Source organism: Lottia gigantea (assembly GCF_000327385.1).
Source record: "Lottia gigantea unplaced genomic scaffold LOTGIsca_107, whole genome shotgun sequence".
NCBI classification, from domain to species: Eukaryota; Metazoa; Mollusca; class Gastropoda; family Lottiidae; genus Lottia; species Lottia gigantea.
The window spans coordinates 769,804-790,099 of record NW_008706931.1 but is presented as its reverse complement, the minus strand read 5'-3'; the positions used below and the strand labels follow the sequence as shown (position 1 = coordinate 790,099).

Sequence of the window (20,296 nt, the reverse complement as noted above, 5' to 3'; positions counted from 1 at the left end):
GTGCTTTTTGGGCAATGCCCCCCCCCCCCCCCCTCCCCTTTCTCCTCAGACCTATAAAAAGTCTTGTTTAAAAATGAAAATGAACTCATACCATACGTAGAATTATCATCAACTAAAATAATTTCTTCTACGAGTCTTGGTGGAGTTCTATCTATAATACTATGTACACTTCTCAATAGTGATGTCCAGGCCTCATCGTGGAAACACATAATGATACTGGTTTTAGGTAAATCTTTAGGATATGAGATATCTTTACAACTACAAATACAGAAAATTCAAATATAGACCCTTTTAAGGCATATATTCTGACAGCTTACAAGAGGCTGAAATTGTATTACATATCATATTCAGAAGTAAAATCCGACTCCTGATACACCTACAATTATTAAATAGGTCTACGTATGGTTCTTACATGGAAATAATAGACACGAACGTAGTTTACAGCCAGTAATCTGAATCCAGTAATTGCTACAGTTAATAATTGATAGCATAAAAAGTTTTTGTATACGTACTCTTGTATTCGAGGGTCAGGTAAGTTTCTTCTGACGGACACTAGATTACCAACATATTCTTTAATAGCATATCTTACATAACCTGTATCTACTTTCTTCTGTTCTTTTTTACTCAGTCTTCTTGTATCTATACTCAATCCCTTACCATTTTCACCTTTAAATAAATAATGGGGTTGTCCAAACTAACGCTAAAATACAGTTCTGCTCAAAATCAGCTATTCAATTAGCCGACAGTATCAAAATATTGGGAGTTTATTCCCATATCGTCACTTCTAATATCGTTCTTTTCCATATATCGTCTCTTCCAATATTGCTCCTTCAAAAATAGCCCCTTCCCATGTCGTCCCTCCAAAATCGCCCCTTCCAGTATCGCCTTTTCCAATATAACTACTTCTAATTCTGTAATCTTGAGTTATGTGGACTATAACAACAATAATTTTCAAGAGTTTTCACTTTCTTGTTTGCATCGTTTTGGCGCCAGGACTACACGCGTTTGCAAACAAAGCAAAAATATCTTAGGATATCAATGTTCATCAAAGAAATTGTCCACCACAGCATGTCGTATTGTTCTAACTGGATTTGGCTTTGATTGGTTAAAATAACGTTATAAGAACATGACTGTGGTATAAACTTGTTAGATCATAATGGAGACAAAATATAGTAGACAATTAAATTCAAATAAAAATTTCTTTTGTTTTCTGACCTCAAACCTGTTATTTTGCTAAAGAAGAATTAAAATTATTACCTATTGTGTTTAGATCCACGCCATATACTTCTTTAACCTCGGTATAATTTGGTTGAAGTTTTAAAAAAGGCCAAAAAATTTCTCGTCTCTTCCCCACAAAGTAGCCAACATTTTCACGCAACTGCTTTTTCTTCAGTAGGATTCCGGCCATCGGATCTTGGAATGATGGAACAGATGTGTCAAAAGTCAATTTCATGGCTAGCATAGTCCACACACATATTACAGTTACTCCAAATTTTAACATGAATCTACGTTGCAACATTTTGAATGAAAATTCACCTTCACGGCTTAGTTCATAACCACAAATTTTGTATTCTCAAATTCTCCATACAAAAATTACTCTTTGCGCTATTCTTCTTTTTAGTTAGACGACTGTGGTTCTTGTAATTGAAAAATAGGTACTCTAGGCCATGAATGAAAATCGGAATTGTTAAAATAAATTCCAATTAGATTAAACAAATTTAAAAAGTAAATTTCAATCCTTTCGTTGCATCAACATTGCATAAATTTTATTTGAATTGCATTCGAAAATGACTTCACTGAAATGAATATTTATGAGAACTAAATCTTTGAGAGGGCGGTACCTCTATTTTAATATCTTTCTAATCGATTGAACCTAATATATACAAATTCAACATATGTAGTTTTATTGTTTGCGTCCCAGATGGGCGAAATATCTAAGATTGCCCTTATTTTTAATCTAGTTATGAGATTTCTGCCTGAAGAAGACTGAGAAATACTGTAAGAAAAAGATTATTTTTTCTTATCTAAAAATCCGCTTAATTAAGGACATTTTAAAAATAAGTTTCTTAATGACCTTGAAATTAATGTTAGCAGGTGTGTTTGCAATTATGGAAGCCGACTGCGGTCCTATCTACCCTCGTCAGAATTTCATTAAATGTTGGGGGTTTGATAAAATGAATCAGGAAAGTGGACGTATCTTTCTAGGCAACCACTTGTTTTCATTTAAGATAAATCATACAAAATTGCTCGCCATTTTCCTCGCTTTTTCGTCTCGCGGGCAGCTAAACTGGTACCCTATTTATCTTTGATTGAATGTAGGACCAGTTTAGGCCGCAGTCGGCTTCCATACTGCAGTGGCTACTTTAAAGGAATCGATTGTAATACGTTTTTCAGGCACCTGTCGCCATTACGAATCATTTAGCAATGATAGTATGCAAGACAAATCTGCTCACAGTCTAATGTTCTTAATTCTTAATGGCTATTTAATATTGCTATATTTCAATTTATAAATTACATTTTTATACGCCCACATGAAATGGGGGGCGTATATTGCCGTCACCTCTTTCCGTCGGTCCGTCCGTTCGTCCAGTTACTGCCCTTGTTCAGTCCCGCGCTGAAGATTCAATATTTGCCTTCTGAAGTTTTCATGAGCTAAAAATTGAACACGTTTTCAAGAACAAGGGCAATAACTCATACTCAATATTATTCATTATCGTCCTAAAAAGTTTAAAAGAAGTGTATGACTGAATGTTGAATATTTCATACTGGTGATTGTTACTGTAATGCTGAATATTTTTATTCAAAATCAAAGTTGCCAGGGGGCGTATATTACCTTGCCTGGCAAGCTATCTTCTTCATTTGAAGGCTCAAATAAACATTGGTATGACTTGTTGGATAGTGAAACGCGAAGAAGCTGTTATTTGCTCTACTCTTGGTTTCGGAATCCCACTAGTCGATTGCAATGGAGAGGAAAATTATCAGAAAAATAAAGAAATTGGACCAGACGGAGCCTGTTTAGAACTCGCCAATCGAACGCTTCCATATTATTGTGGGTAATGCATCTATTCTTCGGTGCTGATATTTCTGCTCCTTTCAATCGATACTTTTAGTAATGAAAAACCTCTTTTATTCTGCCAGTGGCAAGATTGACCTCGGCCTTTCATAAAGTTTCGGTAGCATTTTAAAATGTAGACTACAGATTTTACAGAAATTATGCGATTTTCGTAAATTTAGTACTTCTGAAAACTATTTACATATATTCAAGACTCAAATCAACCCCCCTTTAAGTATATATTTGACAGACAGTTCTCATATACAACTTGACCCCTTTTGAGATCAAATATTTGTTTTGATTGATTTGGTTTACAGATCGTCATTTTTTGAGTGGCAAACTGCGATGCAATAGCGCTTAAATTGACTTCTGCCCATGGTGGCATCTGGGAGACTTCGATCTGTCCACGGATTCTATCGACCTCTGCGTACCGAAGACAGAAAAATCGCTAGCTGTCCATTAATTTTTCCATAAATATGACCTTGGCCTGTGTCAACAGCGGAGGATCCCATTAGATGTTTTGAATTACAAGTCTATCTAGCCCTCCTTAAAGTTGTTTTAATTAACTTGAATATACCATGCATGCAACAGAATAGTCTAGCAGCCTTTAACACTTTTCAAAACTGACCGTTTTATACGCCTACCTGAAAATGTGGATGTGTATGTGGATGTGTATTGCCGTCGCCTATTTCTATCTGTCGGTCCGTCAACATTTCAGGGTTAATCTGAATTAAATTGTATTTGGTTTGATTATGTATTATCTTGAACGACTTCGATTATTGTACGCCTTTTGCTTTATTTCCCTTGACAATTAAACAAGTGATAATTGTTGTGACAGAGACTGCAGGTTTTGTCCGAATAATAATAATAAAGCTAAACTTGTTGGTGAAGGTTTCTTGTTACCCTGATAAAAGGTTTGATCTTATTTATCCCACATTCTGGCCAAACTACATTTATCCTAAATCCTCCATCAAAAACTATTTAGTTAAGTTAGGTATAAGGTATTTCAATGCTCATTTACTTGAAAGGCAAACAGAAGACCTTGGCCCCAGGATTGAGACAGTTAAATCTGTTTTCCATTTGAGAAAGATCAATACATTTCTTGAAATTGGACGAATGTAAGATGATAAGTCTACATGTATTTTTTGTGTAACATTAAATTTTTATATAGCTGCATCTGCATATAATTAAAGCTAGTTTTGCAACCTATAACTATAGATATTATAATACAGTTTTTGTATCAACAGATTGACACTGAAGTTGATGACTCAAATTATTTTCACTTTGTTTTTCTTTCTTATGTCTTGTTCATGTTTTAGACCGATTGCATTTGCTAATACTAAAATCATACTGTCTTGAGTTAACATCTTTAAGCTGGTCTTGAGACTGGACATGTATGGCCTAATTTTCTACCCTTATGTAATAAAGATATTATTATTATTATCTAGAGATTAGCGCATAAATAGGTTACTTTATTAGTGTCGGCTCAAACAGAGAGTAGGCCAAACCCCCACTTTCATTTTCAAATTTTACCGGGTCTACGTTAATTATACCCTTGCCTCCAGATTGAATTTGAAATAATTCTGCAGTGACCCCATTCAATCCAAAATTCTGTAGTCGCCATTGTTTTATGATTTATTCTGTTGGACAAATTTAAAGGTACACATTCAAGGTCTAGTAACACATTTGTCTATGAACAACCAATACAACCATACGAACACGGTAACTGAATTTCAATATTTTTCACAACATTTACCACTTGATCAGAAAACTAAAAAACGCACCTTTACACTAAAACAATCTCTTCCGTCTTATATCCTCCAGGAACCACTTCCGGCTCGGTGACGTCCATCATTTTCTCCCTGACGCTCGAAGTCTCGTAACCCTCAGGAACCCCTTCCGGTTCGGTGGTGTCCATCATTTTCTCATTGATGCTAGAACGTGGAGAGACGCTGTATTCATAAACTGTTCGTCTACGTAATTTGCTAACAATTGTTCGACCGTACAACAAAATCATTAAAATCAATACGATGGAAAACAGGGCTTCTGCTAAAAGCAGATAGCAGAAGTAAAGGGCAGAGAACTCTTGTATAAGGAAACCCAGGACAACAGGATTACACAATAAACCTATAGCTCCAGCAACTAAAATAAAAGACGAAACTTTTCCGTTGACTGGCACCAGCTCCTGGTCAGTCAGTGATATTCCAGTGGGAAATAAAATTGAAATGGCACCGCCTGCTACACAAACGAACACCCATATGCCGGTATGAACAAAGTATTGCGCGCAAACCAACAGCCCTACAAGTGACGTCACCAAGAAGCTCATGGCAATCAGAATTAATTTGGCGGGACTTAGTAGATCTGCCACAAAAATCACTAAAACACGCATGGTAATCAAGGCTCCCCAAAACGTGGAGGAAACTAACGCGCCTTGGCTTTTAGTCCAATCCAATTGCTCCACTACGAAGGTCATGAGAAAGGCGGAAAACGCGTCTTCGATGCCAGTGTTACAAATATACATGAACATTACTAACAGAATAGAAAAAACATAATGAACTGGTGGTACTGGCCACACTTCGTCAGGCACTAAATTGTGTTCTTCTTTTGATTTGATTTTTTTGCAACTTTTCACCAAGAACGGAATGGACGTAACGACTGCCAGAACTGATGAAATCACGAACGCATACTGAAGCTTAATGTCCCATACTTCGGTGTTAGCATCTGTTTGATTGAATCCGACACATAAACTCGGATCGAATGTGGATTTGTTATACGTTAGTTCGTACTTGCTGTTATTATGCGTTTCAAATTGAAGTTGACAGAGATAGTAAGGGTGTTTCGTCGGACGTACGATAGGCACGAGTGAATCTTTGGGAACAAGGAATGGCTCAGTAATCAATGGTGATATGAGGGCTCCAATGGAAAAACCAAGATGAACAATAAACATATACGGCCGACTTTCTGATTTCCATACTCTAACGACATCGGCCGTTCCACCTGCAAAGAATAAAATAAATATAAATTTTAAGTAATGGAAAGTTAAAGGGGTTGTTTGTTATGTTTGTCGGAGATCTGATATCATCAATTTGCGCCACTCCAAGTTGCAGTCGGTTCCATCAATTCTGCTTAAACTAAGCATTCCTAAAGCCCTTATATATTTTTAGCAATATTTATGATGATGATGTCATAACAGAGACTAATATACGGTTGCTCAAATACTCAAAAGAAAAGGGATACGCTTGACTGAACAGATTACAATTCATGTATTTTCGACCAATATAATGCGCTATTCAAGTGGAAGTAATGCACCGATTTACTTGACTACATTTTTATGTAATTTTCTAGAAACAAAATGTTAAGACGAAACTGATTTTGGCATGAAACCAATTCTTCACAATGTTCATGAAAATTGATTATAGTGTTTGTCACTAGGAGACACGACTTAAAACATGGTTTTTGTTTTCACTCCCTATTTCATGTATCTATCGGTCAAACATGTCCTTTAAGTATTTGGGAATCTTTCAAAATTTATAGTCTATGCACCGTTGTTTCTACTAGTAGGCCGGGATGGGTTGGGGTGGGGTGGCGTGGCAGAAATGAGGTGGGTGCCGGACCAACAACACTTTCAATGATAAAGAGGTTTTCAAAATTGTTTATGTGTATTGGGGATACTGATAGATTCAATTTGGACCATTCCGATTGTCAATCAGGCGGCTGTAATTCAGCTAAAACCAAGTTTTTGATGAAAGTCAATAATCGCAAGAACCACTGGCGTCTGACTGAAAATCGGAATAGTGCTAATTGATACGCAAAGAATTTAGAAAACCTTAAAAAATCCGTTTAAGGAAATAATGCCCTACTTAGCTCCTACCTAATAATTCATATAAGCGCCGTTTAATCTACAAAAATCCCGGCCTTCAATATTTATTGTCTACCTGTACACATAATTCTGTGGCCATTACTCAGCCCCCCTCACTAATTATTCTTATATACTTAAACTGATTCAGTGGTGTTTCTAAGTTAAGGGTTTGGCCTTGATAGCCTATCTTTGTCGCCGACTTGTTTTATCGTCTGCAAGACAATATCTGTTCGTTATGATTTAAACGAAAAAACTAATATACCTGCTTCAAGTCCTCTCATACAAAAACCAGTAAAAAACCAAGACGTCAACATGAGGTAGTATTGTTTACACTGTGGAATAACACCGACACACAGACCCATACCAATGTTAGTCAAAAATATCAGACGTATTTTATTAAATTTATCATACAAGGCGCCGACAACTAACGCTCCAAGAAGACCACCTATAGCTGCCGCAGTAAAGAAGAACGATGCTTGTTCGGTGTCTGTCTCTGTTATTAACTGAAGATCTAGAAAGGAAGGTCCTCTTTGTCCAGCGATGAAACCCTGAAAAACAAAACAAATTCTCAATTACATGTAAACAAAGTTTATCTTCTCATATTTCTGTTTCATGGATATTACGAATTCTGTCTGATACCTTGACATCATGATTTTTTTTCTTAAAACACGAAAATTTGTAAATGCAAATTGCCTTCCTACATTAAAACAAAGCGGGCAGAGAATAATCTGACGCGATTCTGGGAACCATACCCCCCTTCCCTCTTTTTTAGTGCCATGCCCTCCCAAATACGCATCTGCCCTGCATAGAAAATGGTTTTGAAATTTTGAGTCATCGTGACTCATTTAGCTATGCTGACTTTTAAATGCTATTGTGAATGTGCACTGAAAGCTGAGTGCATAATTGTACGTAATGGCTATATGACACCTGCAAAATACGTATGAATATTGTAACCAGTTATTATTAAACAGTTTCAACTATAGAAGGTAAATTTTTAGTTGGATATATAGGAATTATGCGAATTTCGTGCATTTCTAGTACTATTTATATATATTCGAAACCGAGATCTACACCTGAAATTGGTGAACTATTATATTATAATACACATGATATAAATAAAATATAGAATATGTACTTTAAATGACGTAATAGTTAAAAATAAATGCGTCTTACCATTGAAATGAATGATAGAAACAGCCATATTGTATGCAGCAGACGATCTCTGTAAGCTGCTTCACGCCATTTGGTCAGAAATTGTGATGTTTTCGATGGCACATTTCCAAGTTCGTTATTCACAGGTTTCATAGCTGTTTACAGAATGCAACTATAAATAATATCAGGCCTACACTAAGTAGAATATATAATACTTTCCAATCGGTTTCTTACGCACTAGTTACTATTATATATACCGTTAAGCCTGCATTGTGTCGTGGGCTAGTTCCCACACCATGCCGTGCTGGAGTCCTATATTCTTTTTATAATGCTCCAGATATTTTGTTTATTATACATAACACGAGTTACGAATGAAAACAGTCAAATGTTATTGACAGAGTGAGGATCTGTCGTTAGACTTATCAACCACGATGGTTTGTTTTAATACATGGACGGTCCAATAACATGCAGACCTTCAGTGTAGAAATAAAATCAATGTAAATACAGTCTGGATTAACAAAAAAAAGACTGATCTAATTATGAATTCATTTTGGACAAAATGGTATTTTTCCAAGTCTACCTCTACTTTCTATTCATATAAGTATTAGCATTCTCATTTTCATAAATGAAAATAAGGGAACCCATCTTTAAGTACAATAGTTTACCAAGATTTCACATATATAGAAAACTTGCTGTAAGCCCCTTTCCATTGACAATTTATTTTCTAGACAGCTCTTCCAACAATTGTGGCCAGTTGTCTTTCAAAATTAACTTCAAAACTACCGATAGGATTTCATTTGATCTTTTGTGGGCTATACTTCAAATGAATTGTTATCATCATTATATAATTAAATATAACTGGGTTCAATAGTCATTTTGGACATAATTACTTTCTAAGCTTTGAGATTACGGCACAGTAGTCGACTTATGTCAGATAAGTATCTAATAAATATTGACATTTCAACAGAGCAAGATAAATACTTCAATAAAGTTCATTGACACATTATTTCCAGACGTGCAGATATAGAATTCTATTGTTCAGAGACGGATTGTGGGGTTTGTTTTTTTTGGTCTCTTGGATATCTTTGAAAATATTATAAAATTATATTCAATGACAGTGCCGACTTCAAAAGGCTGAATATTACAAATTGTCAGTGGAAATATGCATTTTGTAATAGTAAAAATGAATTCATTTCATATCGAATGTAATTCTTGTAAAACATAATATTTTGTCCAAAATATGAAATGATTATGTAAACCAATTTTATTGTATTGTTAACCAACGTCAATGCTCTACTTTCAAACAATAACAAGACATAAAGTTATTGTGTGAACGTAATATTCAAAATAAAATATATAATATTACATATAATGTACATGTAAATCTGATATATCATATATATTATTAATTCATCAATTATAACAATCATCGCCATCATTGCATTTAATTATCGTCATCTTGATCATCATCGTCCATATCACAATCATCTAAGTTATCAATGAACTTTAAATGATGATGAATATCATTAGCTACATCCCTCATTCGTTTGATAACATCCTCTTCATTACAATTGTTTATCCAGTTTAAGCACTGCTTGATAACACTGTTTTTCTGTAATTTATAATGGTGTAATATCACCTGTTTAAAACCTAGAAAAAATCAAATGAAATTTACGTCCTACAACTGATAGGGTTGCGCATCTGATGCATGTTGCGATAAGATAGATACTTACTCTTTTTGTTTATTTCCAACTTATTACTGTCAATGGATCTTTAAAGGGGATAAACTCATCATCCATTTGATCAATCGTACCTTAGCTATAAAATTCCTGTTTCTGAGACTAAGCTAATCAGTTATATTGATGTTCTTTCCCAGAAAGTGTGAGGACAAACTTCCAAATCAAATTTCCTGTAGGCATACATTTAATCAAGTAACAGAAATAAAACTGCGCATTATACATACAAATATACGGTATTTCTAACCTGGAGGTGGATTTTTCATATTTGCTAAAATAGCATTGCGTAATGTTTGTAATTGTATTTTCCAATTGTATTTCAAACTTTCGCTCTGAAATATATTCCAATTCAAATATTTGCATAAATATACAGAGAAACATTAACAATTGTGTATAAATTAACGAAGAAAATCCATAATACGTGCATATATACCAACTAAAATAGCAAAAGTTAAAGAAAATATTAAATTTATTTGGTTTTTGACAGAACGTCAATAACATATTGCATATCATGTGCTAACAGATTGTGAAACAATAATGGCAAACCAACAACAATTTCAAATAGATTATTTTGATTTCATGGAATTTGTATGGAAAAACAATTACTTGTAAATAAATACACCTTATATATTGCCAAGGACATGCAACTCTAACGGAAGTAACTCTTGTTAAGAAGGGACTAATCCAGACTACAATATGACAATAGTTTCAAACTTCCTCAATCAACTTGTACTCTTTGAAGACAATGTTAATTCTTACTCCCTGAAGTTATTCACCCAAAACCGAGACTGGCCTTGCTTCACCCCTTCCCTCCTCCTCCTACCCACTCTCCCTTCCCCCTTTCCCACTCCCCAACTCTCAAATGTGTTCTAATTTACATAAGAAATGAAATGCCTGTAAGCTCTGTTGACAAATCTGTTTTCCCCTACCCACCACAAATGAAAGAAATATGACAAATCATAGACTTCAGAGTGAGCTTCAAGCCAATTGAAGACAAATATAAGACAGAGTTTAAAATCATGCTTACTTTGCCATCTTCAGTTTCTCTCATACCATCATACCCTGGTTCATTAAACATAGGATCTGATGTTAGAATCATACTCTGTATGGACACCAAAACCTACAGTCAAAAAGGATTAAGGCCTTTATACATAAAAACTGAATAGCCTATATAATATACTGGCTACAGTACCGGTATAACATAACAGTGTACTGCGACAACAGAGAAATATCACTTGTCCTGTTGTGTTGTAAAAACAACAAGCACACAGGTTTGAAATGTTATTGACTAGAGCTAATGCTGCTAAAACATGTCTCAGAAAAACAACACTCATCAGGATTACTCAACTTGAAATGAGCTTTAACTTTCCAAAAGTGGACTTTAGGCATAGGAATAAATTAGGAGCAGGAGTGAGGTTACGATAAAGATATAATTATCTTAGTTGATAATAACCCAAAATGATTACCTGATGTAGCGTAGATTTACCAGCATTCCATTTCTCACTAGCATCCCCAGCATGCCATGTCCCCAATAAACTTAAACAGACTTTACCATCCGAATATAGATTGGGATTAAATCTGAAAAATAATAGGATAAAGTCAGATGTGGTATGAGGTGCTAGATTGATAAGTTCTGAGGGGTACAATCTATTTTATCATGATTTACCTTCTTGTTACACTTCTACACCTACTTTTATAATCTGATATGAAAACTGAACAAGGTTCCAACTGGTTTTTCATTGTCATTTCTTGGTGAAATAAGTTTTACCATCACCTTTTTGGCTTCCAGTTCCAGATAGGCAACATCATGCAGTACACAATAAGGAAAGTTTGCAATCTTACTACTGGATAATTTAAAAAGTGCACTCTCTGTGGCACACAGGGGTTTGGTTTATTGTCCCATCTGATTGACTTGTTTTCCATGTCGGAACCTGATAAATTGTGGGATAACAAAACCCGAGGTAGTGCAAATTTTGTTGTTTATAAGACACAGGTTCTATATGACATACTTTGATTAGTTTAAAATAATGTCATTACAACAGAACTGATACACAGAATCAGTGAAAATCTTGTTAGATTACAATTGAGACAACTAATATATAAAAAGAGAAACATAATTAGATTGGACCCTCACCTGACCGTTCCATTACCAGTAGTTATGAGTTTTACCAAGGGAGGATTATAGGGATATGAGGATGGGAAATATATATCAAATATAAAACAGCCCAGACTATATGGTGTATCTACTGGACCTGTAATCATTGCTCTCATTATATCCATTCTATCTTCATCCTTAAATACAAACAGATTGTAGATCAATCATTGAGAAGGGTTCAACTTCTTCTAGATGTACTGGCCTGGCAGATAGTGGACTAACTCTTTAGAGGGTAAAAACATGTGCAGTATACTCACAAATATACAGTAAGTATCCTCAGTCATGCTGCTCATAAGAAATTTCAAATGAAATGTGGTTGCAACTATTTCACACAGACTTGGTCATTTAAATATTAGCTGTACAAACTGATCATTGAAATGAAATTAATAAGTTAATAAGGCCCCTGGTATTTTTTCTGTTGTCTGCATATAATTAACACATAAAATTATTTTATTTTTCACTTTTTCATATAATGATTTTTTATTAACGGCCATTCAATAAGAATGAAAAATGACTAACCTGTCGAACATAAATAGCAGCATTAGGATGTATCGGTAAACTTTCTCGTAATTGTTTAATTTCTTTCATTAAATATTTCACTTTAGGTGACCTAAAACAACATAAAATAACATATTATATGATGAAAAAAAGTTTCACATCTGTCTGTTCTGCATTTGATTGTGCCAATGATGTTAGATATAGTGGGACAATTAGTAAAGCATGAGTCTACTTTCCGAACTGGTGGCTCCATGGGAGTAAAATAGAAAATTTACAATACCTTGGATCTAAAGACTGAACATGACTTTGATAACTGTGAGATTCCTACATAAAAATCAATAAAATCAAACATAGAGATAGTGGTCGTGACATCACTATTTTAAAACCTAGTCATGATATCTATAATTACTTTGTCATAGTATTGTATTGGAATTGCAAAAAACACATAACCGAAAAAATTGGAATGGTGCAAATCAATGTAATTAATGTACACAATACACATGATAAAGATAGGGAAACCTCTTTAAAAGCACTTTAAAACACAAAAATATAAATTAAATTTTCAAAACTTACAAATACGTTGGCAGTTCCAAATCGTAATGGTGACATTTTTTCAGAGTATGATTTCAGGATTTCTTCAGAATTGATTTCTACTTCTACACCTTCTTTCATCCAATCTAATTCTCTTGTTTTCTTGTTAGAATGAAAATCTCTTTTGGATTTCAGTTCTTTCATCTATAAAATAATTAATAATGTACTTGGATTCGCTTTTGACCCTCTTCTTGCTGAATTCTACTTTTATTTTACATTCAAAGGAAATACACTCTTACAACTTTTCTATGTGTTCTGTTAAAGTTACAGAGTTCTGCCATGACTCAATGATTTTAGACCATATTTGTTGATGCAGGTTGACCACCTGATGCAGTGTCAAATCAATAAACTGTGTGAAACCAATACAAATTTGTTTCTGATAATTTCAGGCTCAGTTGCAATCTTACATCTTATCTACAACAGCTGTGTTCTAATGACGTTATTTCTAACCAATCAAAATATGTAAAAATTGTAATGAAAATTTGTGGGATAGCCCAATCAAACGTAGTGCAATATCACAGCCTCTTTGGGGTTTTCTTCTCAGGAATTTATATGGACGTACCTGAACAATTAATTCAGCAAACTGATTGATAAATTCATCATGTGTTAATCCTTTACTGTATATAATATCAAATGCCTTGTCAAAAGTTTCAACTTCAAAATCACTGTCCTCCACCAGTGCTTTTACAAACTCCTCACCGTCATTCTTACAAATATGTAGAATTATTTTTACTATATTGGTCAGCAATATCTTTGGGTTGAAATTATACCTGTAAAATACATTTATAAAATCAATAATCAAGATTCCTATGCTCTAGCTGATTGTGCTACAGCTGGTCCTCATAGAAACATTGAGTTGTTCTATTTTGGTTCAGTTTAAACTTTTAGTTGGGGTAGCCAACTAATCTCTTTTTCATTTGCACTTCTTTTGAATGTATCAATGCCTGCTTAATTGAAGCCTTGTGGCTTCCTCAAGCTCACAAAGATTTGTCACATCTTTCTAAATCAAATACATACTTGGCCATATTCTTGACTTTATAATCTTTAGCTTTATGTCCACACAGTGATAGCAAAAATCCACAAATCTGAAATAAAAAACATGTAAAAAAGAAGGAATGGTAAGAAATATTCTGATGTCTGTGCCAGTGATTGCACACTCAGGTCTCATTACATCTCATATAGAAATAGTTCTTCAGTCATATACTGTATAATTATGAATATTATGTGCACCTCTTGTTACCCCCCAGTGTATTATGAAGAATCTGTGTCAACTTAAATAATATGCCCCCCATCCTGATGAAAAAATCAACAAGTTGGCATTACACACACACCATAATATTGAGTGGTAATATCACCAAAGTCCAATACACTAAAATGACAAGGTCCTGTTTTACCATTCAGCCCATGGGGACAACCAACTTGAAGGTACAATGTATAAAATGAAGAGAAAAGAAATAGACTTACAGCAGATGCTGATCTGTTGGATAAAGGTTTGATATTAAAACAGCTTGATACCACATCTTCTTCAGTTAACAACAAAATAAAATCTAATGTCTGATTTGCCTTGAATGAAAGTGGATATTGATTACATGTCATACATTTAATATTATTAGTATAATACATTGTTAATACCTTAACTCATGCTTTAGAGAAAGAAAATATAAGATTGATATCTGAAACATTGTCAGCTCTTGTTAAAGAGTAAAGAACTATTAAAGTGACTTAAAATAGGGTGCCTTCTTTCCCTTTAGTTGATTCTATATTCCAGAAAAACATATTACAGATTATGAAGTCACCTTTCAACAGGAAACTCTCATTATCTGTTCACAAAACTGAAAACTGGTGATGTGGCATCACTTTCATAAGAGATCAGTTGAATGCTATATTTAACAGCGGGAGCCGTGGTGGCTCAGATGCTTCCTCGCTAACCTAAAGGTCCAGGGTTCAATCCCGGAATAGGTCGAGATAATACCTTTGGATTTTTCAACCCGTTTTCACCCTGTCAGTGATACAGGTAAGATCGGCTAACATGGAAAAAGCGTCTAGTTGTTCGGATGGGACAATAAACCGAGGCCCTGTGATCTACAGACTGCATGTTAAAGTTCCCATGACAGTTGGAAATCGAAAAAGAGCAACTCCATTCATTTCATTTTTTTTTAATTTTACAGTAGCGTAAACATAATAAAGATCCAAAGATACTTACTAAAGCCATAAATCCACTACCTGCCTTTTCTTCATTTAATAAAAACATTGTTTTATCTTCTTGTTCTTTAGATGATAACTCGTTCCATTCAGCTTCTACAAAATAATATACAAATAACAGAGATTTCTACAGATTTACTCAAAGGCAGAAAGGGATGTGCATTATACTCGCAATTATACAGTAAACGTGACTTTACTTTGACTTCAAAATGGTGCTAGACAAGCCATCTTACATGGATCTTATAAAAAAACTCATAATGTTTTTTTTAATCTTTTCTAAAGAGCTTAATTGCTTGGTTTTTTACACTTTTTTGATACTGTTATTTTATAACATATTGAATTCTTCAACAGTTTCTTGATGTTACAGAATTTGCTTATTCAACAATTCAAGTAACTTACCATTATCTTTAGCCATTTCAAGACGTTTAACATTAGCCATTCGGGACAGTGAGTCATGTAACATATACAGCAGAGTATCTAATATGGCACCAAGAAAGTTCTACAGATAAAAAATAACTGAATTATTCTAGAAGTCATAAAATATGTGCCTTAATTAAGACTTATGCATGTGTAGTGGGTGAAACTAAAATGTCAATCAAAATTCATATCAATCATGTAATGCCTGATTTCATTACTACACATGTGTCACTCAAAATACAACAAGGTTATACCGACATGGCCACTCCCATAACTGCAGTTTTACAAAAATAAAACAAAAAAAACGAGTAACAATAATCATAATTATGTTATCAGCAACTTTATAACACATAATCTAGTCTACCATGGCAAAGATAGTAGATGATATTTATGAACATTCAGTCCTGATTGAAAACATAAACACAAGCAGTTTAGTTACTTTGAGATAGAATAAATAGTAGTTTATATAGTTCTAATTACTACTTATCCTACCTCAAAATAAATGAGACTGTTTGTGATAATGATATTAAATTAGACCCAGTTGTGTGTAAATATCATTTCCTGGCTATAGACAATTTACCTGGAATTCTGCTGTTTTGTGTAATTCTAAAATATGTTCTTTACAATCAGCTCTTTTCCATAAATGTTGAATCAACTGACTAATTCTTGCCCTAGATAAATTGATGTTGAAAATATATTGTATATTGGGGCTGACTAAGCAGCTCTAGGTCCTCAAACCAATGGATTTCCTATAGCCCACCCAAATACCAAACTTATCATAATGAGACAACTTTTTTTCTTGCCCTCACCCAACCAATTTAAAAATTTGAAGGAGTGTATTCCCTAGAACTCCTGTCTTAGAATGGCTACTGTATTATTTTGGCAACAAACAGTTCCTCACCTAGAAGTATACTTATCAAATTCATCTTTATCTACATCTAAACCCTCCACAACATCTACACTGATATAGGTATGTATCAAGGCTGGACCAAGTTTATATTGAACTGTAGGACTGGTATGTACCATCAAAGCTAAATCTGACATGGTGCTACTACCCCAGCCATCAGATCCTCTGAAACACAAAGAAATGGGATAACAACCAAGGTTCACAAGGATCAGGACTATCAGCTGTTCCATCGTCAGACCTCTTGGCATAAATCTTTCCTGGATTATCTGCTTCCATTAAATATATTAATTGTATTGGCAATATTTTCCTCATTGACCCTAATTGCATACTGCATGGCTTTGATGTATTTCATCAAATTGTCATACCTATTCTGATTTGGTGTAGTTTGAACAAACTGTAACAAACTAGATACTATTTTACTGGCCACGATTGGTCCAGGCATTAAATCAGGTCTTTCTAACAGCATCACACAGCAATCAACAAACGGTGACAACTGCAATATAACTTCAAAATTATAAACAACACTACAGTAATACAACAAAGTTATTGCATCTAAAACAGAATAATAACAAAGTTTATTATCTATCAACTACAAGGAAAAGGGAAAAAAAACAACAACAGAAAAATAACAAAGTTATTCTATATATAAAATATGAGAAAGCTCATACCATCAAATATCAGCAGATTTTATAACTTACTGATAAACCCCACAGTATTCCTTTATGTATATATATAACATGTCCAGCCACAAATTGAAACCATTCAGCCATATCTTTTATACAATATTCTGGTACTTGTTGAAATGTCAATCTTATATCTTTACTATCATTCTGAAAAATACCAATTCAAATCAAGTTTGCTTTTATCTATCTTAAGTTTTAATGTAACCCCAGGTGGTACATGGTGTACACATTCAAAATCCTTTGACAGTTGGTAATATAAAAAATCTCTCCTATTGCAAAATGTTGCACGTTTTCATTAGCCTAATTTGATGCTGAAAAATATGATGTAAAACTGCATTTCATTTCTTTTGCACCATAGAAAAACAGGTACAATATAGGAAATGAAATGAAGTGAATATAGCCAACATGTAAGAACTGCCTTTGTGAAAGTGATGTCATAAAATAATTAGTTTTAGTGGAATTGCAAGAAATACGGTCATATAATTGAATATTGTTACAGTGCAAATCAGTATAAACATAAAAAGTTTAGAAAACTTCTTGACAATCTCTTTAATAACAGAAATATACCTGTTGTAGTATATCCAGTAAAAGTTGTGCTTGAGTTAAATAAAACATTGTTACATTTTTAATCAACTCTGGATCAGCTAGGCTGGTATCCCACATTAATGTTAATAACTGAAAACAAAAAATGTGGAAGTATGAAATTAACTGAAGTTCATCTCTTAATTGCGACAAGTGTTTCTGATATGAAAACCACATCAGGACAGCTAATGTTGGAAACGGAAGTTAATTTACTAAATAGAAGGGATAAGTAAATTCATAAAACATAAATACATGAAAGATGTTAGAATAATAATAAATTTCCCTACCATATGCATGTCTTTAATCTGTTTTTCATCTGATGTTCCTTTCAGAGCTTGTAATTTAGCTGTGAATTCTCTATAAGTAAAATCAAATTCAAATTAAAAAAAAAAAATGATAACACTTCACTATGTACATGCTTATAATATATCAATGGATGATAACACTTAATGATTATAATATATCAATGAATGATAATTAATGAAAACACATGTCTATGCATATGATTACAATCTATCAATTTATGATAACACTTACCTATGCTAAGAATATAATCTATCAATCAATGATAATACTTACCTATGCATATGATTATAATGTATCAATGATGGTATTAAACCAACACTTAGTGTTCTTTGTGTTAAGTGATAACACTCTGTTATAAAATTATGTTGTGTTTGTAAATCTGCAGGTAAGGCACCAAATTTCTTCTCTTTTTCATACACTAAAAAATTCAAAATCAGAAGATTTAAAAAATGCTATTTCGCATATAAGAATTTATTTTTAACCAAAGGTTCCTCAGTCAATATCACTGATCTTGGAAGGTGCTAACATTGAAGACCATACACTACATGACAAAGCCTTATCAATGTTAAAAAAATGAATGCTGCTTATGTTCAGAGTATTTTATAGTAGATTAAGTAGGAATTGACAGAACCACAGATGTCTGATTGAAAATTGGAATGGTACAAATAAATGATATCAGTGTACCATATACACATAATAAGTTTAGAAACTTATTTACAATCAATTTCATGCAACAACCAACCTACCAATTTGTCCAGAGGCTAAACAAGTCTCAAAATCATAATTTAATCTACAAGCTGGTGATATTGTATAATTCAATTCAATCTTTTTCATCTTGTCCACATTGCCATATATGGGTGTAAAAAACTTCAACATTATTCCACAAAAGTTCAACATAAATCCTGAAACATGTTGAGAATAGATTACATTTGGAACACACATAACCACTCTGCGATTGGGTTTATCAATAAGTAGGTCTAGTACGCAAAGTGCCAAATTTTAGTAATAAGGTGGTGTGACTTAAACAATGCAAAAAAATACAACCAATCAGAGGAGTGACATGGAAAATGCGTCTACTCAGTTGGGTTGGTCATAAACTGAGGGCCTGTGAACTAAAAACTGTACATTGTAAAGATCCCTGAAAAATGAGAGTGAAGTGAACCACAGTACCAACATTCTGTGTGGATAACATACCATCAGAACAACAAGATTGTGTTTGAGCATCAGTGATAAGCAAGGAGGCAGTTCTCAAATCATTTAAACCTATCACAGCAGTTAACCATGATAATCCAACCTCTCGATAACTTTTATTACTTATAACTTTCTTTAATGCTGTATATAAACACTGTTGACATTGGTGGTAGCCATCTTGAATTGACTTCTGTAAAAAAAAAGATTTCCGATGTCAGTAATGCATGTCGGTGAGGTTGTCATGGAAAAGCATTTAATCATCCGGATGGGACAATAAACCGAGGTCCTTGAGCTACAGGCTGTACATGTTAAAGATCCCTCGACAGCTGGAAATCGAAAAAAGTGTAGCCAAGCTTATGCCACAATCCTGGACAAAATTTTCAACATAGACGTAAAACTCTATTTATTTTCATTTCATTGCAAATGAACCAGATGTTCAAATTTCAATCTGAGAAATCATACAGATTACTGAAATTGAACACTATTAGTGGTTAGTAAAGACCATATACAGACAAATTTATGGCTTATCCCTAGACATGGGGATTGTAAAAGTTTTGATATACATGAACATATACTGCAAAATGCTGTTGTTGTAAGTTTATCATATTAAGCCTGAGAAATCTAGCCCAACCAGTTCCTCAGACATGATATACAGATGTAAGGGTAGGGGTAGGGCCAGACATCAAATGTTGATCAAATTAATTTAATAAATAAGCTCAAACCTCTAAAATCTTGAGATCGGAATCTTGTATTTGAGAGGATTTGCGTTGTAATTCTAAGAATGGTATAACAGAACTGCCAGTTAGTGCCATCATAGTACCAGTTTTTTTAGGGCTGGGTACAGTAGTTACTGATAGTAGTGGACCAAGTATTGACTCTCTCTCAAAAAATATTCCCTGCAGACAAAAATGTAATGATCTAGTACAGCCTTCAGTTGAATAGTGTTTGCTTGTACATATCCATTT

The 20,296-nt window shown here is 33.9% G+C and overlaps 3 protein-coding genes across 3 annotated transcripts in view; all 3 read right to left on the bottom strand.

The window, feature by feature from the left end:
* Window positions 1-1,519, bottom strand: part of LOTGIDRAFT_170979 (hypothetical protein) — a gene marked incomplete at both ends in the record, with an annotated part of 14,199 nt that extends 12,680 nt beyond the window's left edge. The window contains 3 exons of the mRNA XM_009046841.1: window positions 92-258; window positions 513-666; window positions 1,258-1,519. Of these exons, the coding sequence (XP_009045089.1) occupies window positions 92-258; window positions 513-666; window positions 1,258-1,519 (583 nt within the window). The remainder of the gene's footprint in view (window positions 1-91; window positions 259-512; window positions 667-1,257) is intronic.
* A 3,152-nt stretch (window positions 1,520-4,671) lies between these two features.
* On the bottom strand, window positions 4,672-8,302 carry LOTGIDRAFT_237460 (hypothetical protein). Its single transcript, XM_009046840.1, has 3 exons — window positions 8,085-8,302; window positions 7,174-7,459; window positions 4,672-6,049 (listed from the first exon to the last, which is right to left on the bottom strand). Exons 1-3 carry the CDS (start codon window positions 8,214-8,216, stop codon window positions 4,839-4,841), a joined length of 1,629 nt encoding a protein of 542 aa, XP_009045088.1. The 5' UTR covers window positions 8,217-8,302; the 3' UTR covers window positions 4,672-4,838.
* A 2,422-nt stretch (window positions 8,303-10,724) lies between these two features.
* On the bottom strand, window positions 10,725-12,061 carry LOTGIDRAFT_136516 (hypothetical protein; the record flags this gene model as incomplete). Its single annotated transcript, XM_009046839.1, has 3 exons — window positions 10,725-10,919; window positions 11,266-11,377; window positions 11,934-12,061. The coding sequence occupies 3 exons, from the start codon at window positions 12,059-12,061 to the stop codon at window positions 10,725-10,727; spliced, it is 435 nt and encodes a 144-aa protein (XP_009045087.1).
* Between the last annotated feature and the right edge of the window lie 8,235 nt (window positions 12,062-20,296).